This window comes from Lepidochelys kempii, chromosome 18 (assembly GCF_965140285.1).
Source record: "Lepidochelys kempii isolate rLepKem1 chromosome 18, rLepKem1.hap1, whole genome shotgun sequence".
In the NCBI taxonomy this organism is placed as follows: domain Eukaryota; kingdom Metazoa; phylum Chordata; order Testudines; family Cheloniidae; genus Lepidochelys; species Lepidochelys kempii.
Window position 1 is genome coordinate 17,981,290 of NC_136397.1, and position 25,962 is coordinate 18,007,251.

Consider the following 25,962-nt stretch of genomic DNA (forward strand, 5'->3'; position numbering starts at 1 on the left):
CTGCATTCAAGAGCTGCCCTCCCTATTGCCAGCATGACAGCTGCACTCTGCACATCCGGCCAAGTGACAAACTGCTGGGGCCCCCTCTGCAGCTTTTACCCAGGAGTGCCCAAAGCGCTGGACGCAGGGTGACCAGACAGCAAGTGTGAAAAATCGGGACAGGGCCGGGGGGGTAATAGGAGCCTATACAAGACAAAGCCCCAAATATCGGGACTGTCCCTATGAAATCGGGACCTCTGGTCACCCTAGCTGGACACCATGGGCTGGCTCCCCTGACGCATCCCAGCTCCACGTCACTGCCTCTAGTGATGGGCGGTTTGAAGGGAAGGTATTTATTTTTCCCAGCGGGGTCCTATTTTCTCCTGAACATCACATCTCTGGCCTGGGAGGCCTAGAGGAGTAGACAGTGCAATTTACTGCCCTAATGAATCACTGGCTATTTAACCCCCTCTAAAGTTTATAGGGCATGTGTACACAGAAAAGCAAAAAGAAGGAATGAAAGAAAAACTGGCTAGATCAAAGAGATAGATGGGCCCTTTGCCCCTTTAAGTTACTAACAGTTGTCTATGAAGACCCTGTTTACAAGGAGTTAAAGATTCCACCCAGTTATTTATACTTCAACCCGACACATAACTAAAGAAATCAGCTCTCAAAGACTGTGATGCTCCAGCTGTCTCTCTCTCTCTCCTCCCATCCACATGCTAACCTGTCTCAGCCCTGCTTAGCTCATGAGATCTGACGATATGATGGCCGCGGGTGGGATGGCTAGAGGGCGGCAGTACGGCCCCATCATTAGCTGTATACCTTAGATCTTGCAGGACCCCTCTGAAAATGAGCCTTCCACTTCAGAACAGACAGCACAGAAGTCTTAAGAGACAGCCCAATTCAGAAATTGCTTGGGCAGGTTGCTGGGGATTTGGAAGCTCTAATGAGAAATTAATATCATTCTGATGGAAGTTTTTAGAAAGAGGCAGACAGTTTCCCTAATTAGAATTTTTTTATAGGTTTGCGCATAAAGCTTTCTTTTAAAAAAAGCAAATTGTAATTTAACAGACCTCAACTGGCATTTAGAGAGTGTAATTTACACAGACACTGATTAGACGATAGGATTTCAAGTCGTTGTATTTATACCTGCTACTGTATTTTCCACTCCATGCATCTGATGAAGTGGGTTCTAGCCCACGAAAGCTTATGCCCAAATAAATTTGTTGGTTTCTAAGGTGCCACAAGGACTCCTCACTGTTTTTGGTGATACAGACTAACACGGCTACCACTCTGAAATAAGTCGCCTTTTGTTATTGTAATGCTGTTTTCTCGGTTTCTTTTCCAGTCACAATACCAGGGAAAGCCTGTGCTGGGAAACCATGGGACTAGAGAAAGAGTGTCTTGAACCTTCCCTCTACACATCTGTGGCTGGCCGCTGCCAGGTTGCTGGATTTGATAGGCCACAGGTTTGATGCAGTGTGGTAACTCCTATGTTCCTATTGCTCCTGCTCTCAGCCCATCCAGTCCCTCCTGACTGCTGCCATTGCCAAGTGGAGATTCCCCAGCATGCACAGCACAAATGACCACATCTGGAACAATGCTGATCAAGACCAGAGGAGGGATGTGTGAGAGAGAATTTCATCGCATCACCACCAGTATACATGGACATTTAATTTCCCCCTGCTGCCAACATCAACTTGCCACTACAAGTTGATGCCTCGCTGTAAATATATACACAGAAATGTTTACACACGTTTCATCTTTCTATCCAATTCCCAGAATGCCACAAATTTACCCAGCCAAGGTGGGGGAGGGGATATCTTTTATTGGACCGACTTCTGTTGGTGAAAGAGACAGGAAAAGCTCAGTGTAAGCTCAAAAGCTCGTCTCTTTCACCAACAGAAGTCGGTCCAATAAAAGATATTACATCCCCCATCTTGAATCTCTGAGATCCTGTGACCCACATGGCTATAACACTGCATACAACAAATTTACACATGCAAACAATAGGACTTTCCATATACATTTCATTCTCCAGCAAACACTTCTTTGCTCAATCTTGTGTTCACGAGTAAATATCAATTTCCAGCAAATCCCCCCTCATGGTACCATGGATTTTCATGTAAATATTTACAGGTAAAGTTCACTTTTTAATGTAGAGAGCTGAAATTCAGCCAAACAAGCCTCTGACAAATTAGTCAAAAACATACAAACCCTCTGAAAAGAATATTAAAACCCCGCAAGCCCCGAACAACAACAATTCAAACTTCCTTTGATGAGCCAAAAGACTCCAGCAGGGGTGGGGAGCTGGCAGGGAGGCACTTACCATACCGTCGGCTTGTTCTCCAGGCTCGCACAGCATAATGGAGAACTCCATCCATCCACACCAGAAACCAGCTTATACAAAAGCCCAGCAAAAGTCCCAGCATCAGATCAATCTCCTGCTTGGTTACATTGTCAGTCACAAAGTAATTCTCCGAGGAATCCACCACCGATTGATCCCCGTCGTATGGAATAACGTAATGTACATGATGCCTGTTGCAGGGGGGAACATAAAAGGGAGAAGCATCAGCAGATGACAGTAGAAAACAAGCTCCATTCATCAGCCCCTGTGGTGCAGGGGGCAAGTCAAGTGCTTTTTGTTTGCCGCTGCAGTGGGAACAGAAGTGTTTTCACAGCGTTTATTTTTAACGTCACCGGAGGCAGGATTTTAGGGAAGGGGGTCCAGTAGCGTGAGCGCAGGGAATCAGGAACTCATGTTCCCATTCTGAGACTGAACGGCTCCTGGGCAAGTCACTCCCCCACCCACATGCCTCAGTTTCCCTAACTCTCTCATTAGGTTGGCGTGAAATTGAGTAGTCAGTTTTGGAAGATGGAAATCCTTATAATAGGCTAAACGGGCAACCAATGCACCTTTATTCCTGGCAGTAGAGATGCACCTTATTATGCCATGTTGACCCTGTCCACACTAACTTCAGCGCAGTTTATTCATGTAGTGCTGGATGCACAAACGCACCATCACGGTACAGACATCATGCTGATGGGTGCGATAGAAAATCCTAGGCGATGCAAATGATTTTATTGCAGAGCTTACAAAATTTGGTGGTTTCCTTAGAGGCCCAGTTCTGAGTCAAACCATTACGGGAGAATCTCAGCTTTCAGGTATTTTTTTAAAAGTACGTTGCTAGCCACTGTGGCTCCAGGGAAAACTTGAAAACGTGATCTGAGTCCATCCTAGAGGCTCAGGACACTTGAAGGCAAAGAAAAAAAGACTCTAGAATTTTTACTGGGTTGTTGTTGGAGGGTTGTTGTTTTTTTTAATCTCATGATTTTTAAGCCAATCTCACGATTTGTGTTTGGAGTCTGATTTGTGATTTTTGAACACTTGGGCCTTATCCACACACACACACACACACACCCCTGTACAGTTAAAGCACTAGACCTCCTCTTGCAGGGACACAGATCTGACAGTTCTTGGACCAGCTGTCACAGCCCTGGGTAGCTTGAAAGCTTGTCTCTCTCACCAGCAGAGAGTCAATAAAAGATATTCCCTCACCCACCGTGTCTCTCTTCCCCTGATGGACACTCAAGAGGGTTTGGGTCCCACCACGCTGTACCAGCATGCTCTTAAGCACCAGTTGGTCTGGGCAGACTCCAGCACGGTTTCTTTCGCTGGCCTCTCTGGCACGCTTCCTGGGCACAACCTTCTCTCTCAAAGGGCCAGTGAGAAACCCTTTCTTTAATAATTTCCAGGTCCCGTTATCAGGTGACACCCCCACCCCCACCCGGATCAGCCTCATCAGGCGATCGAAGCTCCCCCACCAGGTGACCCATTGCTTAGCTACCGGCACACCTGGGCAGACCGGTTCTTCTGGGTGGTAGGGTAGCCAATTCTTTCTCCAAGCAGGCTTCCATGTGAACAGAGGACCATGACAGTTTAACGACTCTCTGCTGTTAGCGCTATGTCACTACCCCTTGGGCTTTTAGTCCAACATGGAGGTAAAACGACACCAGAGAAGGCAGACAAGCCCCACACTGAAAATGGAGTGTGCAGTCTGACAGATACACCCAGCGTCAAACAGAATAGAAAGAGTTCTCAGATTGTCACACCAGCCTAGAACTGGCCAGCCGGGAGCACCCTGCCCCAGCACTGGCCCACGGCGAAGGCTCAGAGTCCAGCTAAGCCACTTCCTGCAGCGCAGCACGGAAAAACTTTTCATAGTCTCCCAACCTGCCCAGGCCATGAAATGTGGGACCTCTCAAGATACCTCGTCCCAACAGCCCATCTGCACAGAGGTTGCCCACAGGCCGGTTGGCTCCAGCTGGAGAGCTGTTTTCTGGGACATGGAGCCCTGGGAGCTGGCCCGAGACCCAGCACACTCATCTCACCCCATGCCAACCCATCAGATGGCAATAGCGCCAAGTCCCCACTCAGCTGAGCAGAAGGCTCCAGCCAGAGCCTCCAGACCCCCACAGCCAAGGGGACTGGCCCAGGCTCCAGCCAACAAGAGCCCAGGCAGCCGAGCCAGCAGGGATGCTTCTGTATCAGAGCCGGTGAGACAGGAAGCACAGTGCCGCTCCCTCGAGCGAGGGCTGGCTCCAGGCCCCCAGATCCACCCCACCCCCAACCCCAGGCAGCAGCACCTTCCAGAATTGTGCTCTCCAAGCCACAGAGCGCTCTACCTGCCTTGAGGCGCCACTCGCCCGCATCCCCTCCTCCTGCCCTACCCCATGAGGGGCTCCCCCATTCCTGGCTCTCTCTGCTGCTCCAGAGCAAGCACAGGCATGCTTGGGTTTGGTTGGTGGGTGCGGTGGGATCCCCATATGCTACAGCCTGGCCCCATGAGAGAAAGACTAGAACATGAACTTGCTGAAAGACTAAGGAGCCCAGAGGCTCAGGAGAGTTACATCCAGGAAACTGGGGCAGGGACTGGAGAGAAGAAGCAGCAGGGCAGCCAGGGATGAGCTATGGGAAGACAAGAGACATGCAGACAGGGGGCCTGGGGAGCTCTAGATTCCCCCAATGTTGCTCAATTTCCTCCCGGGGAGGGGACTGCTCTGGCATGGGCTGTCGCTGCTGCTGGCAGCCAGGGAGCCCCGCAAAGCCAGTCAGTGGCTGGGAAGAGTGCTTGGTAACCACCACCAAGTGCCCATCAGCGTCGCAGCAGCCTGCAGCCGACCACTGCAGAATCCTGGTCACTGCCGCCCAGCCAGGGCTGCCAGCGCAGGGCACAGCAGCGGAGCAGGGATGCAGGGGCACAGACACCTGCTCCTCGACCCACCCCCACCAGCATCAGACCCACTGCCCTCCCTCGGGGCCCGTCACCCCAGCCTCGAGCCAATATCCCTGGGGGAAATCAGTCGCTGGAGGCCTCTGAATATGCATGAGGAGAGCAGGCTGCTGCATAATCACGCCTGAGAAACGTCCAAATATTTACACAAACAAACCGCGTCTCAGAGGAACCTTCTGAAAACAGCCGTCAGCTCAGCAATAGCTGAACGGGGGGCCAACCTGCCAGCAGCCCCCGGGGAATGGCGCCAGGGCCCCACAGAGCAGGGGTACCGCCGGGGGCCCGTCTGTTCCCAGGTCCGACCCCAGGGAGCAGCTCCTGAGCTCTTCTCGGGGTGAGAGGCAATGAGCAGTCCAGTTACCCCCCCCGCCGCTGATCAAAGCTGCCACCTCCTTTCAAGGACTCCCTGGTGCTGAGAGGGGGCCCAGACGCAGCCGGGGAAAGAGGCCGCCCCAGCTAGCAGGAACTCTCAAGGTGACCGTGCCTTCCAAGCAACAGGCCCGGCTTACATGTCCGGCTTGCAAGCATCTTTTTCCTCAGCTTTTCATTCCGGCCCCACCAACGCAGCGCGGGAATCTCCCTCGCTGGGCACAAGGGCAACCCCCAAAGGCTGCCAACGCTGGGGAGTGAGGACGTGTGACGGGTCGGGGGTCTCCCTCGTCAAGGAGGCTCCTTTCTGGGCAAACATAAGACTAATGGCTGTTGGGGGTCACTATACCCGTGGCAGGGGCTGGATTAGCTCATGGAGCACTGAGCTCAGCTTTATATCCCTCCTTCCCCCCCCCCCAGAGAAAAACTCTGGGGGGTTCTGTGCCTACTGCCTTGCCGTTGTACCCCCAGCAGTCGGGAATAAGGTCATAGGCTCTATAGGAACTTGTGTCTTTAGACTTGAACGGAAGCAGGATTCCCCTTGGTACACAGAGCCCCATTGAAAATGCAGCTACCTCTGGGGTGGAGCCTGCCTTCCTCTGCCCCCAAGACATCACAGAGACAGCCTACTCAAGGAAAGAGCCACCAGATCGTCAATAGCCACCAGAGCCTGGACTTCGGATTTTGTTTCTGGTGGAAACCAGCATTCAGGGCTTCAAGGGACACACACGTGTTCACATGCAGCTGGGGCAAGTACACCTGTACTTAGCTTAGAAATAAATTTGCAGGTGAGAACAGCTGACAGCCTCCCACAAGCTGCTCCAAAGCAGGCATTTCCTTTGCCACCTGAGAGCCACCTAGCCTAGGTCAGAGCCTGCATTCTCCCCAGCACGGTTACTCAGAGGGAAGGCAAGCAGCTGCCTCTTTCACATCCCCTCTGGTATGGGAGAGGCGAGATTCCCAGTGCACCCTGCACTCACTGAGACTCACTCCAAACCTCAACACCACTTGACCAGCAAGAATTCTCTTGTGCAGCCATTGGAAGGAACTCTACCTGCAGGAGGCAGTACTGAGCACTTTCCCCTCTATTTGCATTTTCAGTTCTTCTTCTTCTGTTTCAGCCAAAAATGAGATTTCACCAAGTTCTGAGAGTGCAAACTCAGAGGAGCCTCCACTGTACCTGTTGATAGGGAATCCTCAAAGGCATCTAAACCATAGATTACAACAACATTAGCAGTTATGTTTCTCTTGGGAGAGTCATCCGCAGGGATCCTAAATGCCTTACAGATTACACACACGCCCCGCCCACCTGAAATCACTTCATGCACCACTGAAATGCAGCCACCTCTGGGGTGGAACGCAGCAATTGCTTAACAGCACTCAGCAAAACCACACAACAATTATTATTTGTAATATAATAGCACCTAGGGGGTCCTAATCAGAATCAGGAATCCTCTATGCTAAGCGTTGATCCAATGAAAAGTATAAGGGGCGGGGATTGAAGGAGGCAAAATTGCACCCTGGATTTGAAGTTTAGCAGGATTAATACCTAGCTTCTAAAGTGCCAGAAATCCTAGGTGCCCGGGCCGTCAGTTGTACGTCTCATCTGAAAGACAAGCCATCCAGCACCAGCGCACCCAGAAAGTCAAGCTGCAGTGCCGATTCAGGACACCTTGAATCCCCAGCGCTTGGCCTTTGAATTGTGATTGCTAACACTCAGACAGGTTTTTTAAAACACCGGAGGTTTATCAGAGGAACAGTGTGCCGTGGAGATAACATTGATTACTGCCGCGCACTGGGTTGTGGGGCTGCACAGCACGCACCCTTGCCAGGAACAGTTCTAGAGATACCATCATGTTCCCTTTGTCCGGCACAAAGGGCCAAGTCTCGCTGCTAATTCACAGGTTGGGGGTTTTATTGCAAATTGGCTGGAACCCTGGCAGGGGGAGGGGAACCTGATGAAGTTTCCATTCCAGCCTCAGTTGTCGGGGACTCTGGCGGTATCATTCACGAGACATTGATACGTAAGCGCAGAGCGCTATTAATAAAACAAAGGTCCAGGGGCCCTGCTGAACGAAACGGGAGCTTTAGAAAGGAACGGGACGAGACGGCTCAAGGGGGTGGAGGCTGGAGAACGTCCCCTGCAGATCTGAATCTGGCCCAGGGACCACAGGCTGGTACCGTGTGCTAGATGCGAAGTAAGTCTGGAGAGTCACCTCTGCACTCGCAGGGGGTGGAGGGCATAACAGCTTCTCCTGCCCCTGCTGATCAGGCCCCCAGCACAAATAGGAACAGCTTTGGTGGCGCCCAGCATAACACAGCCCATCGGAGCTCTGGGGAGAGGTTCAGTTTGGCAAATCCCTGCTCTTGACGCATGTCTGGCTCCCACCTGCTGGTGCTGCAAACCTGCAGCCAGTGGTCATCCCTCCAACACCCCTGGGGACAGATTAACACTCCCTCTGTGTGATGGGTTCGCTCACAGAGACTGCCTTGGGACTGTCACCTGATGTGCTGAGATTACCTCTGAGCCCATTTTCCCTGCCAGCTTGGGACTCCAGAACCCTGCCTTGTTGAGCCAGACAGGCTAGCCTGCTGCAACCCAGACTCAGGGTCTGAACCACACCCCCAAAGCTACAGGCTTTAACTAAAAACTGCTCAGTAAGTACTCCTGTCTCCAGCACCCAGACACCCAGCTCCCAATGGGATCCAAACCCCAAATAAATCTGTTTCACTCTGAATAAAGTTTATACAGGGTAAACTCATAAATTGTCCGCTGTCTATAATACTGAGAGAGATATGCACAGCTGTTTGCTCTCCCAGGTATTAATCACTTACTCTGGGTTCATTAATAAACAAAAGTGATTTTATTAAGTATAAAAAGTAGGATTTAAGTGGTTCCAAGTAATAACAGACAGAACAAAGTAAGTGACCAAGCAAAATAAAACACGCAAGTCTAAGCCTAACACATTAAGAACCTCTTTACATGTAAAATCTCATCCTCAAATGTTCCAATAAGCTTCTTTCACAGACTAGACTCCTTCCTAGTCTGGGCCCAATCCTTTCCCCTGGTATAGTCCTTGTTAGTTCCAGCTGAGGTGGTAACTCGGGGATTTCTCATGACTGCCCGCCCTTCGTTCTGTTCCACCCCCTTTTATACCTTTGGCACAAGGCGGGAATCCTTTGTCTCTCTCTGGGTTCCCACCCCTCCTTCTAAATGGAAAAGCACCAGGTTTAAGATGGATTCCAGTATCATATGACATGGTCACATGGCCTGTGAGACCCCTAGTCTCCATTCTTCCAAGGCTGGCCCGCATGTACCCAGGAAGGTATGCAAGTAAACAGAGCCATTCACAACCAATTGTCCTAGTCAATGGGAGCCATCAAGATTCCAAGCCACCATCAATGGCCCACACTTTCCATAATTACAATAGGACCTCAGAGTTATGCTACATATTCCTAGTTTTAGATACAAGAATGATACATTCGTACAATAGGATGACCAAACTCAGTAGATTATAAGCATTGTAATGATACCTTACAAGAGACCTTTTGCATAACACGTATTCCAGTTACACTATATTCACACTCATTAGCATATTTCCATGAAAAACATATGGAGTGTAACGTCACACTCTGGGGCCTTTCCGGCACAAGGGGATTGAACTAGTATTTGGAGCCAGTCAGCACGGCCCCCCGAGGAATGGGGCAGCATCCTCTACAGTCTAGAGAAGGGGCTTGGGAGCCAGGACTCCTGTGTTCGGCCACCGACCTGCAGCATGGCCTAGTTTTCCCAAGAGTGGCATCTGAAGTCACCCAGTTCTTAGACGCTGCAAGCACCCAGCCCCCTTGTGGGCTGCCCCAAAGTTTCACAGACCAGACTCACCTGGGACTTGAGAGGGGTTGGATATGGCCAGGCCCACTCCAGGCTCACTGCGGGTGCCCTGTGCCCTGGAGCAGCTCGGCACCGCTCGGCGAGGGGCAGCCAGGAAAGGGGGCTTGCTCAGCAGAGGCTGTGCTTTCGGAGCAGGGCAGCCCAAGGACTCTCTCAGCACTCGCAAAGGCAAAGCTTTTGGGCTGCAAAGCAGGCGCCTCGCCTTCCCCACATCCCGTACAGTGGCAGTGGCTATGTCGGTCTCTCCACATGCCACTTACAGGCATCACTGACATGGCCGCAGCAAAAAAGCCGGGACTGGTGTCAGTTAGCTGCTGGCCCAGTGGCTAGTACAGCCCCGCAGCCATTAAAAAGGAAACTCTCCATGCAGTGGGTGCAGGGCAGGAGCTTTAAGGACCAGGGCAAGGAGCTGGCATTGGACATGGCAAACAAGAGAAAGGTGCTTGGTGAGTGAATCACAGGTGGGGCCAAACTCAGAGCCGGGGGGAAATGGCAGTGCTGGAGGGTGTACGGTACAGGCTGAGGGGCGGGATCGTAGCAGGAGAAGAACCAACAGCAGGGGGTAGGCAGGCTGAAGACATAAGGGAGTCAGGCCCCCCCCTCCCAACCTTCTGCTGCGAGATGCCTCCCTTGGCAAGAGCACCTCCCAACACCAGCATCTGCGCATGTGTGAGAGAGCACAGGCCCCTGGCAAGTGATTCCCACCACTCAGGGAACAACCCCGGGCGCAGAGCGCCCCGTTCACATGGAGCACACACAGCCTGGGAGCCCCACGCCCCTCCCAATTTACACCTGGGGCGAGGAAAGGCGAGCAGAGGCCGTTGAGTGGCTCACTTGCCCAGGGGACGGCCCCATCTACTCATTAGAAAGGCTGGCTCACAGGTGGCTCTCGTGACCTCTCTCCAGGTCAGACAGGCCTCCATGTCTCCTGCTTTCCCCTGGCTACGGGGCCGTGTCTCTTCAATAAGGTGCTGTCTAGGAGACGGGTCATTTGTTCCAGATGAGCCGATATCCAAACTTTCTGGGCCACAAACTAAACATCACTTTTTTTCCCCATGCTTTAAAAGACCCCACCCTGGCAAAGCAAACAGGTCTTTAAAAAGACACCATGAGGTCCTGTCCAGATCTCTTAAAAGGTGAACTGAAAAAGCTTTGGAAAATAAATCAAGGTCCAGTTCCTTGTCATTAAAGATCCATTAGCAGTTTTCACAACAGATCCAGGACAAATTCCAGTTTAGCTAATTACAGCCAGCCTCCATCCATCCTGCACTTTCCACTGGACGCAGGATGCTTCTCCGTTACCTTTCCGAAGCAACTCTTGTAGATTGCTGTGAACTGTTAAAGTGCTGCCACCCCCCCACCCCACCCCCCGAGGTGGCTGCATTCCAGTGGTAGGTGAACAACCCCTCCATGTCGAGCTGTAGACTGCTGCAGGGATGGAGCGTACTATCGAAATGAAAGGTCAGATTATTGCCAGCGGCGGTGATTCTGAAATGGTTTACAAGGTAGGTTTTCCAACACTCTTGGGTCTCATTTAGGCACCCAAATTGGCAAAAGTAAAAAAAAAAAAATTCAACCCTAAAAACCAGCCCCACACCTTTGCGGTTGAACCTGTCTCAATCCTCCCGTGTCGTCACTGATTTTCGAAGCAAGCTGGGATTCCCCCCGAAAGACGGTGTCGGATACACACGGGCACAGTGATGCTTGAGTGACACCCTGAACCAGGAGAGCTTCACCAAAGCAGCTGGTGATTTCTCCTCAAAGCTGCACGAGGAGTCGGTGCGCAGACAAGCTCAAAGGTTCCTTCCAGTGACCTTGTCTACTTGGGCCTCCCTCTCAATCCCGTACCTCCTGGCTTGGTTGGCTGCATGCAGCTAGGGGAGAACTTCGGCAAAACCATATTGATCTGTTCATTTAAAGGCCGTGAAACAGTCCGTGTCTTTTCATTCTCCTCCCCAGCAGGGACGTCAGCGCAATCTGACGCCTCGGCTCGGCTCCGCTCCCCCATCCTTTTGGAGGCCTGCGTGGCAATGACGTCACGCCTCCGGGCTGCAGTGGCTGCGATAGGGCTGTGACGGGCCGTCCCCGTGCCCAAACCTGGCCCGTGCGACTCCAGCGCTGCAGCAGGACAGAAGGAAGCTTCTGGGGCTTTGGTTGGCAGCTTTTAATCCTGTGGCATGAAAACACGCCCGCGACAGCAACAAAACCCCCCTGCAGCATCACGGCACAGGAGGGCTCACCCTGGAGATCTGCACCGTTAGCCTCCAGGGCCAGCCAAACTGCTGAAAAACAACTGCCCCCGGGCCCTGCCGAGGAAGCACGGTCAGCTGGGGGACCGGGACAGGAGTCCCCACTACCAGTCTCCGCTACGCCTTACTGTGCGACTTTGGGCCAGTCACTCAGATTCCCGCCACCCCCACCCCCTGTGTGCAACTAGCAGGCCCGGCACGCCTCTGCCTCGCCCCCCTGGGCAGCGATTCACAGCGGTGCCATGCCCAGCCAGAACAGCGGCATTTCCCATCCACTTGGCCCGGGGTAAACGGCTCCACAAGGCCCCAGGGGACAGAGGCTCAGCAGCGCAGTGAAAGCCAGAGCCTTGTAGCTCAAGGCGCGGCGCTCACGGCCGAGAGGGGCCCGAGGGAGCAAGGCAGTGCTGTCACCCCCATTTGCAGGTGGGCAACGGAGGCAGAGAGAGACAGGACGTGCCTCCCCCAAGGGCACTCGAGGAGGAGGTAGCTGGGCTGGGAGCTGATCTCCTGAGTCCCAGCACAGTGCATTAGTCACAAAGCTGCCCTTCCTCTCAGCCTTCGGAGCTGCCGAGCTTTCGAGGAGGGGCCCACGGGGGCCGAATGCTGCGCAATCGCCCTTGCCAGATGTGGAGGCAGAAACTGGCCCTTTGGTCCATAACGGGCCTTGAGACCTTCCCCGCCTCAGGCGCTATAGACGGGCAATGACCAATACGCTGCCCTGTCTCGCAGGCACCATGAGATGGTCCTGCTCCTGAGACACTGGCTCGTTTGCTGCCTGGCCCGGGCTGGCAACCAGTGCTGCATCGCCCGGCTGAGGGCTAGCGGGGTAGCTGGAGCTGGCGGTGCTGAGGGACAGTGTCGCGGGTGCCATCTGCCTTGTGCCTCTCACCCGGGGTTGCCATCCCAGCACTCTGCCCCGAGTCTGAGCCCTGGGAAGCAGGCCAGGCTCATCCCCAACCCAGAGGGGGAAAACGAACCACAGAGAGTCCGCATCGCAGACTGAACCCAGGAGTCCTGACCCCCCAGTCTCCCCTGCCCGGACTATCAGACCCCAAAGCCTCTAACAAGGCAGGCCGCATATAATACCCCATTCCAGGGCCACTGCACTCAGCCTGCCTTCAGGGGGTGACCCACACAGACCCACCTTGACAGAGGGACCTGGAGCTTGACCCCCCGTGTTCCCACAATGACAAACACTGACCTAAATCTCCCGCCTGCGACGCAAACCCTTCTCCTTTGCAGCCCCGATCGGTCCCAGCGCCCACCCCCAACCGGTACCAAACATACCGGATGTCGCCGAGTCCCCAGACATCTCACCACACCACGCCGCCCCTGGCAGTCCAAAGCCAGCTCTCCACATAGCTAGTCACGTCACCGAGCACAGCAACGGCCCCGCAGCCAGCCTGGCAAGGGACCCCCGGCCCCTCCAACCCACACACTGCGGTGCCCAGCTGAGCCGCACACTCACAGGCCAGGGCTATCCAGCAGCTCCCAGCTCCCCTCCCCACAGCAGGAAGTGCAGCGGGAGGGTGTCCTGGAGCCGGGTTCCCCACTGAAGGGCTCTATTCTCTTTACACCAGCCCCTTCTCCCACTCCTGCTAGCCTCAGATTAACCCTTCGGGCACTAGACATCAGCAGAACGCTGTTGCATCCCATTGCAGCTTTGGCTGGTGCCAAGCCACACACTGGCTGCCAGGGTAAGAAGAGAACAGTCACCTCGCTCCTGCCTGCTGCCCGCGCACTGAACGTAACGCAGACACTGCCTAGTTACCCCCTTCCTGGGAAAGCCGCCCTGTGTCAGTCTAGGATACCAGGAATTTCCGCAGCACGGCTGCCCTCGGTCTGCCCACGCCTCAGGATTCAAGTCCCTTAAGAGAGGCTGTCTGTGTATCCGGGTTGGAGTCCAGCTGCCATGTCTGTGCTGGTGACTTACACTTCTCGCTACTTGATTGCCATCCAAAGCTCCAGGCCCCCCACCTGAAATGGGTCTCCCTGGGCCAGTATCTCCCAACCAGGATGGGGCCATGGGGATTAAAGGCCCCCTGAACATCACAACCCGGCTAGAGACAGGTCCAAGCCACGTTAGATCCCAGATTTCAAACCCCTGGCGTCTGGGCGCGTTCAGCGCTGGGGGGAGGTTTAACCCATTAAAGAACCGTGGCCCCAGCTGGGAAATGCGGACCCAGGTTCCGATTCTGGAAACTCCTCCCCAGCGTCTAGGGAGCTGGAAGCCAGGGCTCTCCCTCAGCTCCACCTCCACACACAAGGGCTATGGAGACACAACCACGTTAACTAGTGCAGGAGGCTGAGCTCTTCCTCCGGCCTGGGCTTCCCTGGGCCAGGGATACAGAGCCCTTCCCTTCTCCCCCTCCCAGGATCCCCTTTCCAGGGCTCTTTCCATCATCCCAGACTTAGAGTCCGACTCGAAGCTTCCATCCAGAGACAGCAGCTGGGGACCTGGCTCCACCCTCCCCTGGGGATCTGGCTTCTTCCACCCGACTGAGTTGTACTAGGCATTATCAGGAGAACGTGCTATTCCAGCTGCCATGTCTCCATTCACCGCAGGGCTAGGTACGAACAGACTGAGCGATGGCTGAGGCTGGGCCCAGCCCTTCCCCACTCAGCTGCGCTTCCCAGGCTTTGTCGCCACCTGCCACCTGCGCACAGCAAACGTGGGCCGGAGCCAGGCTTTGTGCAGGCAGGCCGGGCAAACGGGCACCGTGCAAACAGCCCCCTCCCCCACCGCCCCGCTGCCCCAACTGGTCGGGGCACTGCTGGTCCAGTATGGGAACCTCACACCGCTCTGCCGGTGCACCTCGGTCCTGACCCACCCCCACCCCTAGTCCTGCACCCCCTCACCACTCTGCCAGTGCACCTCGGTCCTGACCCACCCCCACCCCTAGTCCTGCACCCCCTCACCACTCTGCCAGTGCACCTTGGTCCTGACCCACCCCCACCCCCTGCTCCTAGTCCTCCAGCCCCCCACCCCCACCGCTCTGCCAATGCGCCTCTGTCCTGACCCACCCAGTGCACAGCGGGCACATGCCATTAACCCCTGGGTGCCCACCACTTCATCCAGGGCAGCAATTCTCATAGCAATCTGCAGCCTTATCGATTATTATTAATCAGGCCTGACAGTAACACCCTGCTCCATCTCTCTGTCTAGCTGCTCCTGTGGGGTGAGCGATCCGTGTGCACAGTGGCTGCTCTGCTTCGGGGGCCTGGCAGGCTCGTGCTCATTTCCCATTGCTGTCCCGACCCACATCCTACGGGTTCCCCAGCTCCTTGGGGGCCAATAGCAGCACTGAGTCACTCCACCCAAGCACAAGCTCAGAGCTGGGCTCAGGCTAGGCTGGCCTGGAGATTTATATTAAAGAGACAGGGGGATGTCTCAACACTTCCTATTTTTCGCAGCCCAATTAATGACATTTTCATTCTATTTTGAAATAAAGCCACCCCTATATTTTCCAAGGCCTGCCATGTACAAGAGCGGGGCTCGAACCAGCAACCTGTGGTGCTAAAAGCACAAGCCTTTACTGCTTGGGCTACAGGACTCACTCCTTTAGCAGGGCATAGTGGGGAAAAAGCATCTTACCTGGATCAGCTACTAGAGGGGGACAAAGATACACACGGAGTATGACCCTGCCAGGGGTGCAAAACGAAGCAAAGCCAAATCCCCGCCACTTCCGCTCCCCCATCCGCTTGCTGTGCCCCCAGCAGAGACCATGTGCATACCTGACAACCAGCCTAGCTCAGCACTTACAGCCAGTGGGCTCTTTCCCCAGTGTCTGCTGTGGGGATTGCTACAGCCAGTCAAGGCTCTCCCAGGGCAAACCCCAGTGCAGCCAGGCAAAGCCCCTAGGAGCAGAGGTTAAAGGGGGGTGGCCCTCTGTCCCCCTCTAGTAGTGGCAGGGCGACAGAGACTGACCAACCCACAACACCCTTGGTCCATAGAGCCAGCTCTTTTCACTCAGGCCACACAGGGTCTTGCCTTTAGATCCTGAGGTCCCAGGTTCGACCCCACTGCTTCCAACACACAGCCCGTCCCACTCGGAATTCTGTGCCCAGAGTGATGGCCCCGCTTGGCAGCCAGCTGGGTTTGTGCTGGTTACCCGAGGATCCTGCCAGCTCCCCACCATGAAGTGCATTGCTCCGATGCAATGCTGCAGGAACAAGGGAACCATCCGGGAGTGATTTTTTAATTTCCCCACTGTATCTGGCACTGGTGCGACCATGGCCGGAATGTAGCGTCCAGTTCTGGCACCCACAATCCGAGAGGGAGGTTGTTCATTGGAGCGGGTTCAGGGAAGAGCCATGAGAATGATTAAAGGATTAGAAAACCTGCCTGATAGTGACAGGCTCCAGGAGCTCAGTTAGATGATCAAAGAGAAGGTTAAGGAGTAACTTGAGTACGGTCTGTAAGCAGCCACGCAGGGACCGGCTATCGGATAACAGAGAGCTCTTCAACTTAGTAGACACAGGTCTAACAAGATCCAATGGCTGGAAGTTGAAGAAGGACAAATTCAGACAGGAAAGAACGTGCAAGTGCTTAGTTAGTGGGGGATTAACCACTCAGACGAGGTCCCGAGAACTGTAGAAGATTCTCCATCCCAGCACTTTCTAAAATCAAGGGGCGATGAATTCAAAATTCAAAGAGGAATGAATTCAGGGAAGCCCTATGCTACGTGCTCTGGAGGAAGGCAGACCAGATGATCACAATGGTCCCTTCTGGCCATATAAGCTATAAATCTATTCCCCTTCTGCACCCCCACTCCCGACCCCTTCTGAACACCCAAGCCGAATGGCTCCCTCTCTCCGCTGCACAATGGGGTCGAACTGCATTTGCCACCCCTCCACTTGAGCCTGGTCCCCAGCGCTATCCTGCTGGAAGAATGACCCTCACCATCCTTTCCAGCGTGGTCACAGCCCATCAGTGTAGACAGGCCCCGGAGATTGTACCTGAGATTCCACCCCCGTCCCCGCAACAGTTTGCAAGCAAGGTTATTGTAACCATGCAGGATGGCTCAGCCCCCCACTTCAGACACACACACCCCAGACGGGCTGCGAGCCCCAGCGAATACGAGGTGATAACCCCGCTGTCAGGAAGCTGCTATTGCATCCCTGGCAATAGGACCAGCTAACGGGCTTTCCTTCAGCATCCTTCTGCCTGCCACCCCTGCCATCCTGCTGAAACGCAGCTTGGGGGGGGGGGGCTACTAGTCCCAGGGACAACGTGCAGCATGAGCTGCTCTTGGGCATCCTCTAGTGGTGGTTGCATGGCACTGCTTAACGACCCCTTAAAAAAACCAACCATTCGAACCCTGACCTCGGTAGGAAGTTAGAGGCAAATGGAGGGTAACCCCTGAGCCGCGCACTCGAACCTGGCTCCAATTCCCTGACATGCCCGGCCAGGCCTGATATTCCCTGGAACCATCACGGCCACTATTATTCGTACAGCACCATAAACAACATGGTGCCGAATAGAACATGCAAGAAAGGCAGGGTCCATGAGCTCACTCCGACGCGGACGCTACGCAGGCCAGCAGCTGAGGCCCAAGAAGGAGCAGAGACCTTGGCCATGGGGGAAGCAGCATAGCAAGGGTTCACTGATGCAGGATTTTTGGGAAGGGGCGGGAGGAGGAGGCAGCTCTGCACACGGGAAGCGAGTGGCTGCCCTCGCCGTACGGGGCAGCATGCAGAGGCGGTGCGGAGCCGTGGGTGGGCGAAGGAAGGAGAGGGCTGCAAATGCCATGCACCGAGCTCTCGGGGCAATTCTGTGGGCAGAGGATTTAACAGATCCAGCCCAAAGGGGGCAGGGGGAAAAGAGGATGAGGAGGGGTCGAGGGAGGACAGGATGAGCAGAGATGGGGAAGGGTCTTGAAGGGAAGGATGAAAAGGGCCTAGGTACATGCACATTCAGGGAGCAGGGAAGAGGTGACCAAAACACGATGCAAAATGTTAACATAAAAGCTAAACCTTCCTCCTCCCCCAGCCCCCAAGGGATGCTGTTCTGGAGCACAGAGCCCCTGCAGTCCCACCTTTCATGGAGTTGTGGGGTTGAGGATGGAGGTGGAGTTTACAGAGGACTTATCAAAACCCCACGGATTCCAGCCAACAGCCAACGCCCCACAAGAGGCACCCTGCGCAGAGCCGGGCAATCAAGGCAGAACATGCTTCCCAGTTCTGTACCTTTGCATGATTGACATTAACGAGCCTTGCACTGCCAGGGGGTGCCCACTGCAACAGCTCATGGGGCTTCTTGCCACTGCTACACCAGAGACAGACAACAACCAGGAAGCCTGGATTCAGGGTCTGTGCTCATAGCTTACTGTTGTGGGGGGCTTGAGAACAGGGTGGAGAGAGACTAAGGACTGCAAATGCCGCCATACGCAACTTCTTGCCTAGGGAGTTGTGAATGGAGCGTCCAGACTGGCTAACGGCAGAAAGCACAGCTGCATTTCCAACACACACAACTTCCTGCCTAGGGAGGCTTGAAGAAAAGAGAACAGACAGACCAAGGAGCATTTTAACTGCGTGCTCGCCTCGCTTTCACCCCCCTCAGCTCACAACAGGTGAGGTCTGAGCGGAGAATACAGATTGGCAAAAGGCTAACAAGTGTCTTTTTGTGCCTTCTGTCAAGCCCCCTAAGGGGCCGGGTGCTCTCACATATTAATGGTGCAGCCCGTCAGCCCTTGGCTTTGCCCCAGAACAGGGATGGGGCTGACCACGCTGCTTCCCACACACACACACTGCATCACCCAGGGCCCCCAGTCCTGACCTGGCAGGGTCTCCCCTAGGCAGCAGTGGGGAGCTCGGTCTCCATGGCCCATTCAGTCCTTGGCCTCTAAGGACCCCCCACCAGTCACTGTAGTGTTGGGCACGGCTGACAGCACTGACAGAGTTTCTGAGGGGGTGGCGGGTTCAAAGTGAGGCTACTTCCCCTCTAGGCACCGAACTGGCCACAAGGAGGCCATTGTATGGTGACAGTTTCCGGTCACTCCCAACCTGAGCTAAGTAAGCTAGAGGTGGAAGGAACCATCTCCACTCACCAGCCCCCTAGTCATCTGGTCTCCCCAGCTTCCTGCTTCTGCTCGGGAAGGTGGCTCCTAGAGCTGGGATGAGGAACCATCATCAGGTGATGCTGGACAGCACTAGCCATGCGTGGCTAAGACAGGGGCTGCTGGAAACACTTGATTTCACAATATCATCTTTGCACGCAGGCAGGACCCCGCTGTACTGAGACGTGTTTCTCAGGATGATAAACTTCGGGGATAGGCCCATAATTGCGTAATCATCTGCCCTGTTTTCTCCTGGGATTGGAGGCGCCGGGGGAGGGAACATAGGACATAGCACATAGGCTCAACAATTATTCATCGTTGTCAAACCACCTCCTCGTGGAGCAGGGGACGCTCCTGATTCTCTCCTATTTGACACAAGATCAGTGAAGATCCTTGTTACTTGTGGGAAAGATGCCCCCTCCTGTTTCTGGGATGTGCCCAGGGGGCCAGGCAGACTGGGAGCCGAGAGCATGTAAGGCCAGTCCTGTGGAGAAGGCACTCTCACTCACTCCCCATCCCAGTGAAAATAATACAACCGGACTCCCCAAATTGAAGAGGGAAAAACAATCCTGGATTCATTAGCTGGCAAGACTGTAGCTCTATTGACAAAGCTGGAGAGACGGTGAGAAAAAAAACCCTCAAAATTTATCTCAGCACTTTTTCCCCTTAGCATGTGCCTCTAATTTACTCAGATGTCATCCTTCTCCCTTGTCCTTTTCATTGCTTAGCCAGTCACTCACGTTCCTGGGAGTACAGCCCTAGCCACAGGATTTTTAGTTTAGAAGGATTCCATTTGGCTCATACTAGAGCATTTACGCAGAATCCTTTAATTAATCATTTGCATCACTCACATGGCACAGCCCAGGCCAGATCCTCAGCTGGCGCAGATCACCACAGCTCCATTGGCTTCAACGGCTCTTCTCCGATTGACACCAGTTGCAGATCAGACCACATGTATTCAAAGCACTTCATCAACTGATGAATCTGACAAGGCAGGTCCACCCTGCCCCCATTTCACAGAGGGGGAAACCAAAGCACTGAGCAGCCAAGCAATTTGCCAAAGCCACATGGTGAATCAACAGCGGAGCTTGGAGGTGAAGGATTTCAGTCCATTATTCTGTCCCCTAGTTCACATTGGCTCCCACAGCTCAGGGATGCCCTTTCGAATTCTCTCCTACATATAGATAACCAGAGTGCACATACAAAGGCCCCCATCAATTACACACAGCCAGAACCCACTAACAAACAGGACTGGTGTGCGCCTGGTGCCATTTGTGTTGACAATAGCTATTACTTCTTCATAGGACAGGAAATTGGTGACATTTCCCAGAATTTTGCTCCCCTTTCTCCTAGGGCCGGGACTGTGCTAGGAGGCTGGGAAGATGCTTTTCTAAGAAAGGTTCTTTCTAAGAAATTAACCAGTGTCTCTGTTTGGGAAGAGAGGTACTGGAGCATGTGTGTGTTTGATTACATAATGCTGCTGGGGCCATGCAGAATTCCAGGGCAGAGGAACACACCCATCAGATTTGGGCAGCAGGGACACGCCAGAAATAAGAAGATGTTACATTGTTCTTTCATCCCAGAAGATCCCAAAGCACTTCACAAGCTATATTTCATTTCACCCACCAGTTGTGGTGAGCTGGGAAATATTTTAGCCATAGTGACTGGGCACACTCCTCCTCTTAAGACAACTGCCAAGGGAATGTTAAGGTCACCCTGAACGACCATCTGCCCCAGCGCGGAAAGCTACATGGCACTCCACGTATGGGCTGCATCAACCACCCGGGGTCACATCTGAGCTTCCATGGAATCGAGGTGTTATGAACCCAATTAGTAGGCCATTGAGCCATCCGCTTTTCAGATAGCCCTCAAATCCAGCAGCCCCAGGCCCATGCACTGCCTCATGAGAAACCCTCGAGGCCTTGCGCGTTGGGCAAGGGGTGGCCAGGGGCGTCATGCACAAAAGCATTTTCAGACTGGGAGTGGAGTGCATTCAGCCCTGCTCTGGGCTCCTCCAGTGTCTGGCTGCCCTGGAGAGGATGGCTCAGAAAGGGCGAGAACTGAAGAGAGACCACGAGAGGGGAGCAACACTGGTCCCCTTGGTAGAATAACGCCATGAAAGGAGAGGATGGAAGGCCAGAGGAGTTTCCCTGGGTTAAACCCCCTCCCCACCCCATTCAAGAGCTAAAGTCTTCCCCAAGGACAATGAAGGTGTGTGGTCCCCCGAGAATGGCTTGCAGCTGGATTACAGCAGCAGCCCAAAGCGGTGAGTGAAGGACACCTTAAAATCAGTACGTAGGACGGTGGAGGGCTTCCTTGAGGTGGCCTTTGGCAGGCATTAGATCATACTCTTTTGATCCCATGGGCAGAAAATCATTACCCCATCCCAGCCCGTAACACAGTGCAAAAGAGGATCAGACAGAAGTTTGGAAAAATAATTTAAAATGGTCCCACAGCAGATATCCATTTCTAAAGATCTAGACATACCAATCTCCATGTCTACAGAGCAGCCTTTCGCAAGCTACACAACGCCTAGCTATGCAGTGGCTATGTACAATTTAAGAAATGTTACTTTCTTTAGTGGGGTGAGGGGGAATTAACCTCATTGTTACACAATCATAAAGAGTGGATTTATTCGCCAGTTATCATCTTACATTGAAAATGGGCTACTTAAAGAAAAGTCCACCCTACATTCTTGATTTGTTAACAAATACACAACAGCTGCAACCAACAACTTGACTATGCCCCAAAAAGCACCCAGATAACCTTCAGAAACAGAAAAGCCACAAAGAATTCAAAGCAAGTCAAAGATTTAAAACACACCAGCAGCGAAGATCCCAAAGTGACCCTGTCCTCGAGAGCATCATTCCCTCCTCAGCAGAGAGTCTCGCAAGCAGTCAGAGGCAATTTGTTTGAAACGACAGCAGAACAAACAGCACCCCCCAAATTGCACACACACACACAAGTACCCTGGTCTCTGGTGACAATGGAACAATCGTGGCAAGTGCTGAAGCAAAAGTTACTCACTTTTCATGGGCTGACACACACACAAAAGGAAAAGGGGATGCTAGGCTCAGAACAAACTCTTGCTCCAAAAAATTCATTCTGATCATGCAGAAGGTTGCTGTGGATATACACAGAAGGCACATTCAGAATGCAAAATGCTAAACCCTAGGAGTCAGTGATCCATTGCATGCTGCTTGCTGGATGCTTAGTGCGGGTGGGATTGCACCCTCTGAGCTCCTTAAACCTGGCCTGTGCCTTTCCAATGAGATGAGTAGAGGGAGGGAGGAGGATAAGGAATATCATGCGGGTGACTTACCTTCCACAGTTGCAGTGGCAAACTCGATCTTCTCCTCTTAAATGCGGTAAGATGTAATTGTGAAACCGGTCCAACAGCGCATTCATGTCCATCAAGCAAGCTATTGCCTGTAAGAGCCCATAACCAAGGCATCTGGTCAACTCTAGATGATGGAATAAAACATTGACTCTAGTTTGGTTGCTAAAGATTGGAGCAGTCATAAAAATATTAAATGCTGCTTTTTAATTTTTTTTTTTAATGGGAGGGACGGACACACACACACACACACCAAATAAATGATACACACGCTAATGTGATGGGAGGAAGGAAATAAAGTGATAAGCAAAATCTCTTACCATAACGATAGAGGCACCCAGGATCATGAAAATCATGGTGTTTGCATTCATGGACAGCAACTGGAAATTGACAAATGTTTTGTCTATTCCCCCCACCCCCCCTCAAAAAAAAAAAACAGATAAAAAAGCAGGGGCCGGGTTATTCCCAGAGGTCAGGTTTGGTCACATACGCCCCCTTCTCTCTCCAAGCTGCAATCCTGGGGTGCGTGGGGGGGGGCGCCTGACCCCCAACACCCCCCCCTCCTGTCCCCCTTGCGCCGGGAATGCCTCGCTCTCCCTCTCGCTGTCTTTTTCTAGGACAAATGTGACAGGTAAAAAAAAAAAAAAATCCCTTTCTCCCCCCACTCCCGCCCTCCCCCCGTCAGCGGAGGGAGGGAGGCGCGCTACGCTTCCCCACCCCTGCACACCCCACCCGCACACAGCCCCGCATGCAGCAACTGGAAGCGGATCCAACCGCCACAAAATAAACAGGGGAGGGGGAAAAGGGGCTGTGGGTCGCCAGGAAAGTGGCCAGATCAGTCAATATTTGGAAGGCTCGGGTTTAAAAATAAATAAATAAATAAAAATACAAACCCCCCCGCCCTCCTCCTCCTCCATTTCCTCCTTCCCTTCCTCCCCCCCCCCCCCCCAAACAAAAAAATCCCCGACCAATTGGTGCAAAGCTGTGCCCGTGGCGGCAGGGAAGAGGAGAAATCAGACCGAGGGACCAGCTGGTGCAGCCGCGGGGAGCGTCATGCCGGGGCTTTGCTCCCCCTGGTCAATTGCTCCAAGGGCCAGATCCCGCCCGCCGGGGCCAGACGCGCCCCGGTCCCCATCAGCGGCCGCTGCCCGCCCGCGTCCCCTTCTCCGGCAGCAGCGAACGTGACCGGGCCGGGTGCTCGCTGCACCGCGCCCCCCCTCCCCGGCCCCCGCTTCTCTTTTGGGGGGACTGCAGCTGGAATCGGTATGCCGCACCACGCAGCCCAGCAATGGGGGGGGGGCTAAAGACCTGCAACTCCCTACGTGCACAAAGCCCTTCCAGGCAGCAGGAGGATTCCTCGGCAGCAAGTGACCCCCCCCCCGAGCCTTCCCCCACCCCGCGGGGGGAGAAAGAAAGGATCCGGGCACGTATTTCCCTGCAAACCGGGCTCCCCCGGGCCCGCTCCCTCCCCACCCCCGCGCTTCGGAGCGGTGTTGCAGGGAGGGAGGCGTGTGGAAGGAGGCTGGGGGGGGGGGGCTTCTCGCTACTTCCCCCGCGCCCCCCCCCCGGGTTCCCACACACACAGACGCGCCATCCCAGCCCATCAAAGGCATTTACCTACTTGGGGAGGAGGCTGCGATCCAGCGCCAGGCTCATGGCTCGGGGAGGGAGGGCGCGCTGCACGGCTGCCTTCTCTTTATTCCCCCCCTCCCAGTCATCTCCCCCCATACACACACAACCCCCCCCCACAGTCATCTCCCCCCCCACACACACAATCCCCCCATACACACACAGTCATCTTCCCCCCCCCCACAAATCTCCCCTCACACACACACACACAACCCCCCCACAGTCATCATCTCCCCCCCCCCCACACACACACACACCTCCCCGCCCCCCTGCACAATTTTGGATCACCGCGCAAGGAAGGGGGTTTGGCCCCGATTTTTAATCGCGTTCGCTCCCCCCTGCGCGTCTCTCTCGGTCCCCAGCGCCGGCCAGGGAGGGACTCGGGCACTGGAGCGAAGGACACCCCCAGCCCCTGATTTAGGCTGATGTAGTGGGGGGGGGGGGAGGACTCAGATATAAGTGAGCCGAGCCCCCCAACACACACGCAGCGGGCATGAGGGTGTCAAAGGCATTTGCTTTTTCAGGGACTTTCCCACAGCAGCTGCTTGCTTGCGAGCCCGGGGGGCACAGAGCTGGAGGCATGGCAGAGAGGGGAAGGCTCAGTGGAGGCAGAGCTGGGGGGGACGACTCTCTGCTAGGGGATCCCAGGGACACCGGCACCACGCCCACAACTGACCTGAGGAGCCCAGGCCAATGTTACAAAGGGTGTGGGAGGAGCCCGGGAGCGGGACGCGAACACCTGACCCGCTCCACCTGATCTCCCCTTGGCCTCGGCAGCTAGTCCCTCATAGGCCTCGGTGTGGCGTTTCCCTGTCTTACTATCGCCCTCTGCTGGCCGTTTTCCATCGCAGAGAGTGACAGCCTCTTTCTTTTTTTGGAGAGGGTTGTCTCTCAACCCCCCCACCCTCTTTTCAAACCAAGGGATGGTGGCAGTCCTGATCATTGCTCTCCACTAGGCCCCAGCATCCTTTCCTGCCTTGTCTCCCAAATTATTTTACTCATAAGTTATAGGTCTCCACCTGCAGGGTGAAGAAGGAGCCTGTGTTAACATATAGGGAACAGGGATTCTAAGGGGGGGGGTGGGGGAGGGATCATGGCAATGTAGGGCTGGAAGGGACCCTGAAGAGTCAAGTCCAGCTGTCTGTCCTGAGGCAGGGCCACCTGGACCATCCTTGACAGGGCCTTGAAACCCTCCAACTTTGGGGATTCCACAACCTCCTTTGGAAGCCTCTTCCGAGAATTTAACTACTCCCAAAGTTAGAAAGTTTTTCCTAATGGCTAATCTAAATATCCATTGCTGCACATTAAGCCCATTAATTTCTGTGGTGCCTTAGAGTACATTAGTAGCAGGAAGGGATTCTAAAAATATAGAGACAGATTCTGATCTCTCTTACCCTGCAGTAAATCTGGAGACAGTCACGCCCCTCTAGAACAGGTATGAGTGAGAAGATGGTTAGACCCATAGGGTTCCATTCTTCTCCTGGCAGAAAAAAACATTGCCATTGTCTCAGTTCAGCCAGTTTTTTAAAACCTGGTTTCTAAATAAATAATAATAAAATAATAATAAAACCCAAAGCAGAACACGCGGCACCAAACTCATCCCTGGTGCAACTCCATTGACCTCACTGGATCAGCCTGACCTCATCATGGACTCTCAGGGAAAACAAGTGATCACCTGGCATAGATATTTCCTTACAAAAATTTCACTTCTGAATGTATTTAAAAACGTGTGTGGAGAGGGGGAAATCCTGTGAAAACACACAGCTCAGAGGTTGTTAGGTCATGTTCACACATAGGGCTTTCATCATGAAAGTCCTGTCCTTTCTGGAGCTCACTTTCACCTTGGTGGCACCTAGGTGCAATTTGTTTCTGAAGCTTATTAGAGAGATTGAAACAGATTTTATGGGGTGGGGCTAGGGAAAGTAGTTTCTTTGTTTTTGTTCTTCGGCCCATAACGGCATTCAGTCAGCCTTCCATCTATAATGACTTTGTTATATAATCTCCACGCTTTAAGGAGCAGTCATTAACCTACTACTGGGTATGGAAGAGACCAAAATACTGTCACATAATTAACATCACTAAATTGTGTCCTTAAATTAGAACACAAATTGCACTGCAGATTAAAGAAAGAAAACGAAAAGTGCACACACAA

The 25,962-nt window shown here is 53.6% G+C and overlaps 1 protein-coding gene across 3 annotated transcripts in view; it reads right to left on the reverse strand.

Annotated features, from left to right (window-relative positions):
• Positions 1 to 23,887, reverse strand: part of TMEM240 (transmembrane protein 240) — a 35,182-nt gene extending 11,295 nt beyond the window's left edge. The window contains exons 1-4 of one of the 3 annotated variants that reach the window (XM_073317046.2): positions 23,803 to 23,887; positions 22,502 to 22,794; positions 22,167 to 22,273; positions 2,312 to 2,520 (exon numbers count right to left, since the gene is read on the reverse strand). In XM_073317046.2, the coding sequence (XP_073173147.1) occupies positions 2,312 to 2,520; positions 22,167 to 22,273; positions 22,502 to 22,552 (367 nt within the window). In that variant the 5' untranslated portion in view covers positions 22,553 to 22,794; positions 23,803 to 23,887. Of the gene's footprint in view, positions 1 to 2,311; positions 2,521 to 22,166; positions 22,309 to 22,501; positions 22,795 to 23,798 lie in introns of all 3 variants that reach the window. The other 2 variants (XM_073317044.2, XM_073317047.2) reach the window with 2 other exon arrangements.
• Positions 23,888 to 25,962: the final 2,075 nt, after the last annotated feature.